At 37.2% G+C, this 15,491-nt stretch overlaps 1 protein-coding gene across 21 annotated transcripts in view; it reads left to right on the top strand.

Annotated features, from left to right (window-relative positions):
* Window positions 1-15,491, top strand: part of AOPEP (aminopeptidase O (putative)) — a 169,045-nt gene that overhangs the window by 27,132 nt on the left and 126,422 nt on the right. For all 21 annotated transcript variants that reach the window (XR_014939453.1, XR_014939454.1, XR_014939455.1 and 18 more), the window contains 2 exons: window positions 1,192-1,348; window positions 4,507-4,755. Coding sequence is in view for 15 of the 21 variants with exons in the window: in XM_085529080.1 (XP_085385206.1) it covers window positions 1,192-1,348; window positions 4,507-4,755 (406 nt within the window). In the remaining 6 variants the exon portion in view is untranslated. The remainder of the gene's footprint in view (window positions 1-1,191; window positions 1,349-4,506; window positions 4,756-15,491) is intronic.

The raw sequence follows: 15,491 nt of genomic DNA, 5'->3' as shown, positions 1-15,491 counted from the left end.
TACGCTCTGTCTTCCATCATCGTGTTCCTATACTATTAAGTCTTATCTTTTTACCTTACATTAGGTTTTCTAATATTGCTAATATTGCTCCTGGATAATCATGACTTGAAATATTCTATTTGGCAATATTCTATCTGGTTCTGAGTATTAATTTCTAACTCCCTGGTTGGCACATCTATATCTTGTATTGCCAAGTCTGATCCGTAAGTACTAGTGTTGTTTGTTAAAACTTTTCTGTCAGTTTGGTACTGTCAAGAACACAAAGAAAAGGGTTTGTAATGTTTGTAGTGTTGTACAGACAATACAAATTGTATGGAAGTGATCCAGGGTTGACAGAATTAGATGTTAATCTTTTGTGACTGAAGATGCTATTAGATTTCACATCTGATAGAATTCTTGGGCAGTAACAGCTGAATGTACCAGCAGATAGGGGAAAGTTAAGGCCTTAAGTATAGAATCATCGAATGAAAGAATCACTAAGGTTGGAAAAGACCTCCAAGACCATCCAATACAGCCATACACCTGTAACCAATAATTCTCACTAAACCATGTCACTCAGCACATCTAAACATTCCTTGAATACGTCCAGGACCAGTGACTCCAACTCCCTCAGCAGCCCATTACAGTGCCTGACCACTCTTTTGGAAAAGTACTGTTTCCTAACATCCAGCTTGAATCTCCCCTGCTGGGACTTGAGGCCATTCCAAGTCCTATCACTAGTTACATGGGAGAAGAGGCTGACTCCCAGCTCACAACTACCTCCCTTCAGGCAGTTATAGAAAATGGTAAGGTCTCCCCTGAGTCTTCTCTTCTCCAGACTGAACAATCCTAGCTCCCTCAGCCACTCCTCATCAGGCCGGTGCTCCAGATCCCTTACCAGTTTCATTGCCCTTCTCTGGACATGCTCCAGGACTTCGATGTCTTTCTTGCAAATGAGGGACCTAAAACTGAACACAGTACTTAAGGTGTGGCCACACCAGTGCTGAGTACAGATATAAGTAAATGATACTGAATCTGTGGCGGTCACATATGACTGCTCTTATATGTCTCAATGATTTTTTTTTTTTCTCCAAGAAAAATAACAGGACATAAGGTTAGTGATATGACCCAAAATCTCAAGTACACAATAATATCAAGTATTGACTGGGTGCTTTGACTGATGAATCTGCACAAATGTTCTTTTATTCACAGGTATTTTGAGCTGGTACTACTATGTAACTATGCCAATGCCAGCATCCACCTTCACTATTGCTGTGGGGTGCTGGCAGGAGGTTAAACAGCAATGCTTCACAGCTGCTATCCAGCCAGAAGATGAGTTTTCCGTGCCATTTTCACAAGCTGATTTCAGGTTGGTGTTTGGAATATTGTTGAAAAGTGACATTTTACTCCGCCGTGACATTTTCTCCATAGAAGGTGAAAATAAGCCATTTCAGCACAGGAATCAAAATAGAATTTGTTTCACCTTACTAGAAAAATCATGACAGGGAAATAAGTCCCAAGACTTTTTTTCACGAGTAAGGGTGTGGTTCTTTTTATGTAAAAACAAACTGCTTTCATGAGCAATAGCACTAATCCTACTATTCTCTGGATTTGCATATTACATCATGTGGTGCTTATTGCCCTGCTGCAGGACTACCAGATTCTCCATTTTTTATTACAGACTCTTGCTGTAAGATCCTCAGTGCTACTTATCTTCACCCATACTGGATATCTAGTGCCCACTAGTGCCACAATTCTTGGCCAATGCAAGTCCCTACTTCTCCTTTCTTGTACAGTCCCATTGCATAGTTAGAGGTGGCCTTCACAGTTGTTTTCCTGGGTTGGTGTGTAATGTTGCAGTGGTTCTGTGAAAGAATTTTGGAAATTCATTCAAATCAATGAAAAATAGCCTGTTGACCAGTACATGCAGTGGCTACTTTGCTATCTTTAACAAAGCCTGTAGAAATGTAATTAGTTTGGATATTATCTATCTCTCTTTTCAATCTACTCAAAAAGGTTCATTACATTTAAATTATTATGGGGTTGTCTGTCCCTTTTGATATCTGTAAACGTGAGATCTTCCTTCAGTCTTCTTTTTCCCAGGCTGAACAGACCCAAATTACCCAGCCTTTCCTCAAAAGGGAGATGCTCCAGGCCCATTATTGTCTTTGCGGTCCACCTCTGGATTCATTCTATGAGATTGCTGTCTCCTGTGAATGAACATTATAATGTCACATAGTCCTTCCGATGACAACTGAAGTTAAAAATTAATTTTCTGGAGCAATGAAGCTTGATTCCACGTCTTCACCTTAGTTAACAGAAATCTCAGACACAGCACTTGATTCTCTGACATGTTACAGTCAATTTTTCAAAGTCCTTAGTTTTTTTGTTTTTTTTTTTTTTTGTTTGTTTGTTTTTTTTTTTGTTTTTTTTTTTATCATGCAGTTAGAAACTTAGCTTGAAAAGGAAAGGGAAATGGAACAGGGAAGGGAAAGGAAGGGAAAGGAAGGGAAAGGAAAGGAAGGGAAGGGAAGGGAAAGAATGGGAAGGGAAGGGGAAGGGGCCTTACTCATTACATAGCTGTTTTAGGGTTAATACTGTGTTACCATTAAGATTGTGGAAGTTTTCACCATTTTGATAAGAGTTGGCGAGGTTTTGGAAACTGAGGACATAATTGCTAGAATTCAAAATTAAAGGACTCTGATGACTTGCAGCTTGGCTAACATCAGTAACACATGCCTGTTCAGCCTTAAAAGCAGTTTATACATATATATTTATGTTATAGTTTATAGCTTTTAGAAATTATTTCCTGCTTATTCCTCTGCTATTTATTTGTTCATTATGTGACTGTCTATACAGAAGTACTCAGTAATTGTTAACCACGTTTCTCTAATGTACAAGATATTCAGTAATTGCTTTGATGCAGGATTTTAATCTGACAGAATATTTAATTTTTATTCTTTGGAAACTTTTGGAAAACAGGATTTTCTTTATCTTTCTGCAGCAAAAAGTACTGCAAATTCTAATCAGTGTGAAGGTCATTGTTCTCATCTGTTTTTGTTGATTAAATTGAGACAATTGGACTGATCTATCTGCAACAGGTGAACTTTCAAAGAAAAACTAACCCAAAAAGATTTTTTAGAAAAGCACATTTGAGTGCTAGAACAGTGAATACTCTCTGTTATTTAAGTCATTAAGACTAAGTAACCAAAACAGTAGCAGGGGTTTCTAGAAAGTAATAATAAAGAGGATAAACTCTTGAGCAGCAGGAAAAAAAGATTTCTGAAAGAAATTAGTTAAATGTGTAATATAATTTATGTTCAGGCACCAGTGTGCTTGATGTGAGGAGACTGCACCAAAATAGTAAATGGAGTTAGAATGTAAGATAAATTTCCTATCTCCATAATGACTAATTGGCAAATGTTAAGAGAACTGAAGTGCTGGCTTCTGTGTTCCTGTTTAATCTCAACTCTGACAATTAAATACAAATTTTTATTCTTTTAGAGTAAAAATATTCTGGTTCAGATAATCATTGGGGAAAAAAAAAAAAAAGGGTGTTAAATGGTAGATGGAGTTTTTCTCATATGTAATAAAAATTTACTTATTTTACACAATGTGTTTGGTTGACACTTAGAAATTTTGGCACTTCTGAGAAGCATAGCTCTTTTCTACATCTTATAATTTGTTTTCGTGTATCAGCACCCAATTGGAGGGAGTCTTTACTCTTATACTCTTACAAATATAAATGGCTTTTGGTGATGCTTGGCACATTAAGTATTTCAGCTGTCCAGGCATAGTAGAACCAGCTTCTTGAAGCTGAAATCTGTTACCAAGGAGAGGCTCTGCCCTGTAGAGAAGACAAGTTAGCAGGTGAAAACATGAAGCTCATTTCTGCTCAGATACAAGTCTATTTGGATAGATAAAGACATATGACTCAGTTTTAGAAAGGATCAGATTTATTCATATTTCTAGCCCCAACTTTTAACGTTCTGTAAGGGCGTTATTCTTATCTTGATACTAATGTGATATCTGTGTTGATCAAACTGACTTGATACCTACTTATTTTTCATCTAAGGAAAAAACAAAAGCAGTAAAAGCTCTGAGAGATTTTTTTTTTTAAACTAAAAACAACAGAAAAGAAATGGAGTTTTGTTGTAGTTGCATGTAATAAGAGAGTAAAAAAAGAAAATTTGCATAATCATTTGAGTAGAAGTTCTCTGAACAAAGAAGCATTTTTGTATTGTTATTTACTTTTTATCTTTTTTTTGATTCGTTTCTTCTATAAAACCAAGGTTTGGATATTTCTTCTTTTTTAGTTATCTGTATCTGCTCTATTCAGATATGTAATAATTCTGACCTATGTTTTCACAGTGCTAAACATGGGTGAATGGTACAAGAAGATTAAATGACATGGATGTATGTCAACTAACTGCATCATTCTGGTGTCTGGAAAATATCTATGTGTTAACTATATTCAATCGTATATTTCTGTATCATGTTAAACTATTTTTTTATTGTTATTGTCAGATGGAATAAAGAAAGCTGTGGTCATATGGAATATCCCTGCCGTTTCCAAAATCCTGCTGCCACGTTGCAAAGAGTCATTCCCTATAGAGTCTTTGCTCCCTTGTGCCTCATGGAACACTGTGAAGAGCATTTACTTCAGCTTATTCCTCAGTGCCTCTCAGCTGCTTATTCCACACTGGGCACACATCCCTTTTGCAGGCTTGATGTTTTGATAGTTCCTTCAAACTTTTCCAGCCTGGGAATGGCTAGGTAAAGTATGTTTTTACTATTTTACCTTATTCTGTATTTTGTATTTTGTTTGACTCCTTTTTATCAGCTTATGAACAGAGTAAAATTGCTGTCAATACGAAACTGCTGTTTTATGAAATGAATTTTAAAATGCTAATTGTTGCTAGCTGGGTTTTGCTTAGTAGGTTTACTTGCCTACTTTGTGCTGAGATCTTTAGTTTCAGTGTTAAAAGGGCTTTGGAAGCAAAATATAAGTTCGTAAGACATGTGTCTGAATTTCCGCTTTGCAAAACTGAAGGTTTTTTTATTAGTTCTATTAATCCGAGTACTTGATGCTAATATTATTTCATGGGTTTTGGTGGTGGTGGTGGTGACTTTATCATTCTGTCTTGACAGAGTGTGTTAAAATTCAGATATGTAGTTTACTTACAAGTATTTTGTTGTTTAAGATATTCTAATCAAACACTGGGCTTTGGAAGCTGAGGAAAGCAAGCTATTAGGTGTTCATGTAATTGAGGAAAATAAAAAGCTTAATTAAATATTATTGTTTTTACAGTACAATTTCCAGTTGTGCAATAGCATAGGACTTTTAGCTGTAGTACTAGTACAGAAACATGTACCAATTAAGATTTCCAATTTATTAATTTTATTAAGAATATGTAAGTTGCTTATCAGATAGCATTTGCTAATAGCAGAGAGTAAAATGCTATTTGTATTACTATTTTCTAGTACCACCACTAGACTAGAAGCTTTTAGGTGTATATATTATATAGTAAAACGTCCAAGGGAGAGTGAAGGCTGAAAGGAAAACTGCAACAGCTGCTCCAAAAGTAATGCATCCTATTTTATAACATTGGCCCACAAAATTCTAGGTAGATGGTCACATAGCAGTAGAGATTGAACCTTCCCACCAGTATTCCGTTATATTTTCTTGCCATCAGACAGATGGCAGTAGAGGGGCAGTCTGATAATATGGTGTCTGATAAATTGTACAACTAATCAAATACGAAAATTTGAAAAATGCTAGATGTTTTGATTTTCCTTTCTGTAGACTTCTTTATTTTTATTCAGCTTTCATATTGCAGTCTTCCTCAGAGAGCTTAAAAAAAAAAAAAAAAAAAAAAAAAAGTTGTCATGTAATAATGTATAGTTTTTGTTGTAGGTTTACTTTTATAAAGACTGTAAAATTTAAGAATCCTGCATTCAATGACACTCTTCTTTTTCACATCAGCCTCATAGTTGTAGACAACTTGCATATGTTACTGGTATTTGGTGATAGATTTTTGCTTAATAGACTCATAAGTGAAAGTGTCATGAAACAGACTCCTTGTTGCTTGGTCACCTACTACAGATTATATTTGTTTTGGTGGTAGGTGAGATGTTGAGTACCTTGTTCGTGAAGCTGTATGAAGTTGAGAGAGTTGCTTAGTAGTTTCTACTGATTTCAAAGACATGGTACACAAAGACTGACATGTGTCCTTTCCAGTCATTTCTGTGAGTGAGAAGAAGACTACATTTCACTTAACTGTATGAAGAGAGCAGTGATCAGTGGAGCCAGGAAAGACACAATACGTGCACACAGAAAAAGAATTAAAAAAAAAAAAAAAAAAGAAAGAGAAAAGAGTGAGAGATGTGTAGACCAAAATGATAATACTGAGTAGGAACAATCTTCAAGATTCTGTTCTTGGTATGTTATTGCTCTTTGGGAAGATGGCAGTGCTTCCCCTGCATGTACCTTTCCCAGAAAAGGGAAAGGATGCCTGGAGGGTGCTCTGTTGCAAAACCATCTGTGGTTATCTGAATCTGGACTGTGTATTTGGAATTTGTAATAATGCTTTCTTTGTGGAGGAGATGAGAAAACCTCTGTGTATATTTCCTCATGCTTCCTCTAATGACTGTTCATTCCAAGTGATCCCTATCACTGAATATAAGTAAAGGATGAAAGAAGAAGCATGCATACTTCCTGATGCTTTTCATTCATCAAGCCAAGCACATTCAAATTTTTAAAAATTGAAATAAAATAAGAAGTTATTTAAATGTCAAACTGTTTGGACAGCAAAGGGAATTATTATGTGACTCATAAGAGCTCACTTATTCTTGCTTCATGTGATGTATTTTTTTTTCAGGGATTATTTGCATATAGCAACTACTTACATGGTTTATTCCTGCCCATGCAATGATAATTACATTCATGACTTCAGTTAAGACTAAGTTGTGTTCAAAACCATGCCCAAACCCACATTATGGGAAAAAAATAAAAAAATAAAAAAATAAAAAATTGCTGTTTCCTTAGATTAGAAAGGGTAATATTTACCTTTTTATCTGAAGTCTGTCTCTAGCAGTATAACATAACACAGCATGCCAGCACAAATACACTACCATTTTGAGAATTCTAATTGTATTCCTGTCTGCTAGGGAAGGTAACAGTCAAATTTTAGTCAACATCTTAAGTATTAGGTCTTTACAGCATTTAGCACTTTCTTTGTTCCTCATTAGCTGGTACTTACTGTATTTTTATATTCCAAATACTTTCCTATTCTTTGGGGGGGCATTTCTTCAGCATTTTAGAGTAATTTAAAATGATGATAGCTCTTCCGTGGAGTGACCTAATTAGGTGTTTTAAGCTGTCTATTCTAGCAGCTGCCACTGTGAGTCAGTTGCATTACTCCTGAAGTCTGACTTTGTCAGAAAAACTGTGCTTGAAAGCATGTATAATTTACTTATGTTTTCTTTACACCTCTTCCTGTCTTTTAAAATTTGCGTTTAATTTTTGCATGGAAACAAAATCTTGACTGCATATAATCATTGCTGTCATTATTTCTTGCTTCCTGAATATCTTTCAAGTGGGAAAACTTAAGTTTGCATACCTTCTTGGTATCATGATATTTTAGTTCAGATGATTCTGTATAGCTTCTCAGAAATCTTATGCTAGTAGCAGAAGAATGTGATCCAGATAGCTTTGTTGGGGATATGTTAAACTCTACGTTAAGAGAAAAAAAATAAAAATGAATAAAGCATTGTGGATCCAATTTAAACAGTTTAAAATCTAGGAATTCAGTTCTTTTTGCAGAACTTTGAGAGTGGCACAAATGACTAACAGCATTTCTTTTTCCTGATATTAAGTTCTCTCACTTTCACAAGGTAGAGACTGGAGGAAAAAGGAGTAGGAAACATATGAGACTGCAAAGATTCTAGAGCTCCTAATTAGACTGTGCAGGGAAGAGATTATATAATCATAGAATGGCCTGGGTTGAAAAAGACTATAATGATCATCTAGTTTCAACTTGCCTGCTAAGTGCATTGCTACCAGCCACTAAACCAGGCTGCCCAGAACCATATCCAGCCTGGCCTTGAATGCTTCCGGGGATGGGGCATCCACAACCTCCTTGGGCAACCTGTTCCAGCACGTCACCAACCTCTGTGAAAAACTTCCTCCTAATATCTAACCTAAACCTCCCCGTCTCGGTTTAAAACCATTCCCCCTTATCCTATCACTGTCCACCCTCGTAAACAACCATTCCCCTTCCTGTTTATATGCTCCCTTCAAGTAAGGTCTCTCTGGACCCTTCTCCAAGCTAAACAATCCCAGTTCCCACAACTTTCTCCATAGGAGAGGTGCTCTAGCCTTCTGATCATCTTAGTGGCCATCTTAGATCTTCTGGATCCATTCCAAGAGCTTTGTGTCTTTCTTGTGCTGGGGGGCCCCAGGCCTGGACACAGTACTTCAGATGGGGCCTCACAGGAGCTGAGCAGAGGGGGACAATCACCTCCGTCTCCCTGCTGGACACTCCTCTTTTAAGATGCTTGAGCTTATATTACACCAAAAGACAAACATCAGTTGTATGTTCTAAGTACTAACAGGCTGGAAGCAAGAGTAGCTCTTCAGTTTTGGCAGTGTTGGTGATGACCTGTAGGAATTGTGTGTAGGCTTTGCTGGTGTCTAAATATTTATCAGTTGCAAATGTGAGTCAGTAGAATTACTCAGCTGAACAAAATTTGTGGAAAGAATTCAAATGAAAAACAGGATCTGTGTGTTCCCTGGGTGTGTTCAGTCTCTTCAGATCACTTCATTCCCAATCCAGTTTTACTGATCCCATTTGAAAGACCAGTATTTCAAAATCTCTTCCTAATGATCTTAAACTCCTTAATTTCCTTTTGTTTTGGCAGTACCTGCAGAGATTCTAAATTCCTTGTTCTTTCTCATTCCCTGAGGAAGGACATCCTACCATATATAGACTAATTTTTTTTTGCCACCTGAGTTTGTTTGAGTCTTGACCCTCTTGCACTGTTTAACTGCATGAGACCTCTTTTTCCTTGGAAGTTATTCCTTCCTTGCTAACCATGGAGGGCCTTTCACAGTCACACTAGGCTTTTGCATTTCTTGGGCCTTGGAACCTGTTTAGCATTTTTCTGCTTTTTCATAGCAAATTCACCTATACTTATTTTACTCCCTTGAGAGTTGTGGACCTTTATTTTCACTGGGTTGGAGGATGTTTTTAGAAACAATTGACCTCAAGAATTCTCTTTTGCTCTTGCAGCATACATAATTTAAATAACATAGGATTACTACTTTTTGTGTTTGAATTTGAAAACTGGCACTTGCATATTAAAAAATGTGTAGGCCAAGTACTGTACATTATAGTTTGTCACATCACACATCAGTGAGAGCTATGAGTATGATGAAAAATGTCTTCTTTGCTCTTTACCTTGCTCTTGTGTATTTTTGTAAGCACTAGTAGTAACTGCTGAAAACAAACTAATGAGATAGATAGATCTTTGGTTGTTACTAAGGCAAATAACTTAAAATGAGATACCAATGTTTTCAAAAGAGGATGCCAATATTAAGCTATTTGAAATCTATCTGAGCTCTGAAATTAGTGGCTTTGTTTTTAAATGTGCTGGACACCCTTGAAACCCAAGTGGTGTTTGATGGCAGAAACATAAGGGGTCCTTGGCAGAACTGTAGATCATATCAGTTTATATTTCTGGCTAACGAAGAATTTGGCAACCCAGTAGATAATAAAGATCTTAGTCTCTTTTCTCCTGTCATGCAAATAGTCCTTTGATGGTGTTTCAAGAGAAAGAAGTTCCCCTTCTTCAAACATGACTTCAAACATCTCAGCATAACTCTTGAGGCTTTCCAGGCCATGTCAGAATGGTTGTTAACTTTTTAAATTGAAAAGGAAAAAAAAACCACAAAACAAAACAGAGTAAAACAAAGCAAAACAACAACAGAAAACAACAAACTAAACCAAGCAGCCTCTCTGATCTGCATGTTTGCAGTCATCATTTATGCAAGCTGTATATCTGCAGTGTTCCAATAACAACTGATAAGTCTATAGTAAAAACAGCCAGGATTACTGGAAACTATTCAAATGTCAAACCTCATATTGTTCAGCTTTACAGAATAACGACTAATCATTTGCCTCAGCTCTAGATGCCTTTTGTGAGAGTATATGCTTATGTAAACTTTTGGGGGGTCATTATTTTCAGTTGTGATAGTTTAGGGAAATATTTGCAAAAACCTTAAATATGAACATTCCTTGGTCTGTCCAGCATAGCCAGAAATGACTGCAAAGAAAAGTTCAAGTAAAAGAGAGTTTGAAGTCTGGAGAAAGAAAAAATATATATTTAATGTATTCATGCTTTTTTATGTAACAAATTTTTTCTTACTTTTTGTTTGTTCTTGGTGGGATCTCCTTACCCAGAAGGCTGCAGCTTGTCTGATAATCGAATCCTTGATCCTACAAATAGTTTTGCATGTCCTTCAGCATATATGCAAGAATCCTTTACGTTTTGATCAAAAATCATATTTACATGTTGATGGGGTTTTTTTTTGTTTTTTTTTTTGCTAGGATTATGACTTCATAAGTGAAATTTGACTTAATGATGTAGGCAACTTTAATGTGATTTGAAATTAAAGTATAGTTTCTTGAGCTTTTACTTAATAAAAATATTTGCAAGTAATGATGCTTTGGTATACTCTCAATAATTCTTTTTAAATATAATTTGAAATCCATAGTGGCATGCATATAGGAGGAAAAAGTACCAGTCATTCTTGTGTTTCTATGATGAAAAATCAAGCAGGATATTGGGCTGAAAATAACAAGTAGTCCATTCATCAGTGCAAACAGAAGTGCTGAAGCAGAGCACAAATAGTTTTTAATCTTAATTTCTGTTTTTTGTTTTTTTTTTTTTCCTATTTAAATGGCCACTTTGGCTGAGTTCTTGAAGAATGGATGCGAATTACCCTTTTTTTCTTTTTTTTTCTTTTCTGTTTTTTTTTCCCCAGATATATATTTTTTTCAGTTAGCTTTTTTTTTTTTTTTTTTTTTTTCCTTTGGAAAATTATGTATTTTGTAAAATCATATGCAAATAAGTAAATTTTATTTGTTTTATTATTGTGGAAATTATGAAATCCATACTGGTTAGTACAATGTCTATCATAGAAAGTTGTAACTGCAGAGATTTATTTTAATTTATATGATGTCCCCTTTGAGTAGCTGTTGCTCTGGTAGAGTAGTATTTAAAGTATTTACTAGCCTCACATGGTCTGTTGCAATAAAATGAATGTAATATAAATAATAATCATCTATACCTATGCTTATCAAAGCAACTTCAGAGGTTTTCTTTGACAAATGGAGAAGGGGAAATGTGATACTAGCTGGGTAAATACTTGACAAGAAAAGTTGGATATCAATTTAAAATGCTTCTTTTGTTCTTAATACAAAAGTCCTGAATGACATGGTATTCAAAACTGACTGTAGTCAATGTGGGATGTAATCTGCAGACATATATGAAATAAAAGAGATTAAAAATCTGTCTTCTTGCTATCTAAATATGTTATATTTCATCTTAGGCTTTCTTTCCCTCAGATTTATCACTGTCTTAGCATTGACTGTCTTGAATTTAGGTTCAATTTTTATGAAAATTGAAAATTATTGGCGTAGTGACAGAGATTTAGTAGTTTTTGCTTTTTCTAGGGCATTGCAATTCTATTTCAGGAGAACAGAGCTATCCAAAGTTCATCCATGTTGAAGGTGATGTTTTAGTTGTTGCAGAGCAGTGCTTACTCTATGGTAAGGGTTTTTCAGATTCTTATACTGCCCTGCCAAGGAGGGGTGCAGAAGAAGGAGGTCCAGAGCCAGGGCCTCGGACCTAAACTGGCCAAAGGTATATTCCATACCCTGAGTACATGCTGAAAAATAAAACAAGGGGAATTGTCTGGGGTCAGGGAGGCACCAGCAGGCACTGTTGCCTGGGGATCAAAATCATTCAGCTGGAGGTGGAACAGCTGTGTAGTGCATTACTTTATCTGTGTATTCCCTATTCTCCTTCTCCCCCGCTCCTTCTTCACGGACCTTATCTCAGTAAGTTAATTTCTTATTCTGAAGAGCATATTCTTTTTCCTCTTTAGAGTAATATTAAAAAGATGAGTAAAGAGATTTCTCACTTTCAATAGCTCTTATTCTTCTTCAGTTTCTTGAAAATATGCATATACAAAATAGAGAGTTCTTTAATTATAACTTATCAAACAGGCTATCCTGTGCTTTGAATAAATAAATAAATATTGTAAAAAAATTGTCTGCTTCTGTTCCAGAAATGCATAAATAGCTTCCTAAGCCAAATACGGTTTGGTTTTGCATCAGCGTCTTCACTTGACATCAATTATGTTTGCTGCAGTACATACACAAAAGAGAACACAAAATATTAAGCACTTGGACAGCAGTGAAGGGGGATCTAAAAGTTTGCTGCTGCAAATATACATATATATATATATGTTGTTATTTACTATTTGTAGCCTCCCACTACTTAACAAACAAATTGTTTTTTATTGTCTTGAGATGCCATAAAAACTTGCTGATGTTCTAGCATCTGCATGTTTTAAGGAGAAAGTCTGAGACTGTGATAGAAGCAACTTTGTTTCTTTAATTTGTGTGATATGGACATATTTTCAGTATGACATGACATTTTTTCAGTGCCCAAATATCCTGTGTTCTGAAGGTAGATCCTTCTTCCTATGATTGAACATACAAAAAGCGCTGTGTAATTTTTACATGTAAGTGTGTATATATTTATATTTACATGTATATATATGTGTACATACAAGTAGTGTTGGATATATTTTTTCTTATCACAATCTAATAGGTTGATGAAATGGTATTTGAGGCTATGAAGGATAAGAACTGACTTTAACTCATTTCACCACCCTTCCTAGAGTGCTACACTAATAGCTGTTTTATACTTAAATACTAAAAAGAGGTTATTCAAATATTGGCTTGCAAAGCCATTACAGTTCAGATGATGTCTTTTGTACAGTGTGACATCTGTGCAGTAGTGTCTGTTATTTTCTTTCTGGGAGTGTGGATCTGCGTGGGGGTAGCGAGGCCTTACAGAGGGATCTGGACAGGCTGGAGAGCTGGGCTGAAGTCAATGGGATGAGGTTCAACGAGACGAAGTATTGAGTCCTGCACTTTGGCCACAACAACCCCAGGCAGCGCTGTAGGCTTGGAGCGGAGTGGCTGGAGGATTGTGTGTAGGAAATGGACCTGGGGATACAGATTAATGCTCAGCTGAACATGAGCCGACAGTGTGTCCGGGTGGCCAAGAAGGCCAACGGCATACTGGCTTGCATCAAAAACAGTGTTACTAGCAGGAACAGGGAGGTAATTGTCCCCCTGTACTCAGCACTGGTGAGGCCGCACCTTGAGTACTGTGTTCAGTTTTGGGCCCCTCACTGCAAGAAAGACACTGAGGCCCTGGAACGTGTTCAGAGGAGGGCTATCAAGCTGGTGAGGGGTCTGGAGCACAGGCCTTATGAGGAGCGGCTGAGAGAGCTGGGATTGTTCACCCTCTAGAAGAGGAGGCTCAGGGGAGACCTTATTGTTCTCTATAACTTCCTGAAGGGAGGTTGTAGTGAGCTAGGGGTCGGCCTTTTCTCTCATGTAGATAGTGACAGAACTAGAGGGAATGGTTCCAACCTGTGGCAGGGGAGATTCAGGCTGGACATAAGGAAGCATTACTTGTCGGAAAGGGTAGTCAGGCACTGGAATGCACTGCCCAGGGAGGTGGTGGAGTCACCGACCATGGGAGTGTTCAAGAAATGCTTGGATGTGGTGCTGAGGAACATGATTTAGCCTGTAAGTATTGGTAATGGTTGGATTAGATGATCTTCTAGGTCTTTTCCAACCTTGATAATTCTGTGATTCTGTGAAGTAGCAATGGTCTAAAGCAGAAAGCAACTTAGAAGTCACTTGCAGCTACACGGATTTAAGGCAGATGAAAATAGTGCTCTGGTTCCAGTATGTGTTTTTTTCAACAGCAGCCAGATGAGAAAATGTAAATTCCATGCTCTGAAACTAAATTTTGAATTGAAACAAAATGTCAATCAATTGCAACCTTAATACAATCAGTAGTCTGTACTAGACCTGTCATACATACTTAATTAGTCATCATTGGGTGCTAATCAGGTCTGAACTGGATCCATACACAATTTAGTTGCTCATGTATTATACTGGTCTATCAGTTATGATTTCTTTACAGCTGTAAGATTGCTACCTCTCTTTGGACACACAAGTGTAGAATTTAAGTTCACGGTGTTGAAACACGCTCTTGTCCTTAAAGAGGGTTATTCAGTTTTTTCAGTCACCCATTCTCTCTTGTGTCTGGTTGGAAGACTAACTTGAGGACCTTACTAGTCTAGAAAGTAGCTAGTACAAAGTCTGAGTGGTTAAACGGAGAATGGTACTATTTTCTTGTCTGTTTTGAAAAGTATCTGTGCTGGTGTTTTAATGTTTTGTGGCAACTGAGTCTGAATTTTCTACGAAGGCTATCTTGTATCCCTATTTTACAGTCCAGTTGCTGGCCAGTCGTTAGTGGCATTCCCCATGACTGTACTGGGACCAGTTTTGTTTAACTTTGTTGTCCATGATGTGACCCAGTGAATTCTCAGCATATTTGCAGCTATCCAGTTAGGCAGGACTGTATACTCTTGAGCTCAGGAAGGCTTTGTGGGGGGAATGTGAGTGGGCGAGATTGATGGGCTGATTCTAAACAGATGATATTCAACAGTGCAATCGTTAATCTGTTGTCATCATCAACAAGGCTAAGTACTGGGTTAAACACTTGGGTTGTAATAACCCCATGCAGCAGTACAGAACTGGGGAAGGATGGCTTGGAAGTTGCTTACCAAAGAAGAACCTGGGGGTGCTGATCAGCTGGCTGTACATGAGCCAGCAGTGTGTGCAGATGACCAAGAAGGCTCAGGTCATCCTGGCTTGCATCAAAAATGTTGTCGTCAGAACTAGAGAAGTAAGAGACTGTACTGCATTGTGTTTTGGGTGCCTCTCTGTAAGAAGGATATAGAATTGCTCAAGAAGAGAAACAAAGCTGATGAAGGAACTCAAAAAACAAGAGTTATGAGGAGCAGTTGAAAGTAGTAGGGTTGTTTAGTCTAGAGAAAAGGAAACTGAGGGGAGAGCTCACTGCTCTCTACAATGACATGAAGGTTGAAGTGAGAAGGGTGTTCAAATAATCACAGAATTGAAGGCATTGAAAGGCACCATTGGAGATTACCCAGTCCAACCCCCTGCTAAGACAGATTCCCTACAGAGGTTTCATAGGAGAGTGTCCACGCTAGTGTCTGAACATATCCAGAGAAGGTGACTCAGCAGCCTCTCTGGGCAACCTGTTCCAGTGCTCTTTCACCCTTTATGGTAAAGGGTTTATGTTTGTATGAAACTTCCTCTGTTGCAGAT

The sequence above is a fragment of the Coturnix japonica genome, chromosome Z (assembly GCF_054131305.1).
Source record: "Coturnix japonica strain WE chromosome Z, WE-NBRP24, whole genome shotgun sequence".
NCBI lineage: Eukaryota > Metazoa > Chordata > Aves > Galliformes > Phasianidae > Coturnix > Coturnix japonica.
Note: the sequence above shows the minus strand (reverse complement) of the source record. Positions and strands in the feature narration are given on the sequence as shown.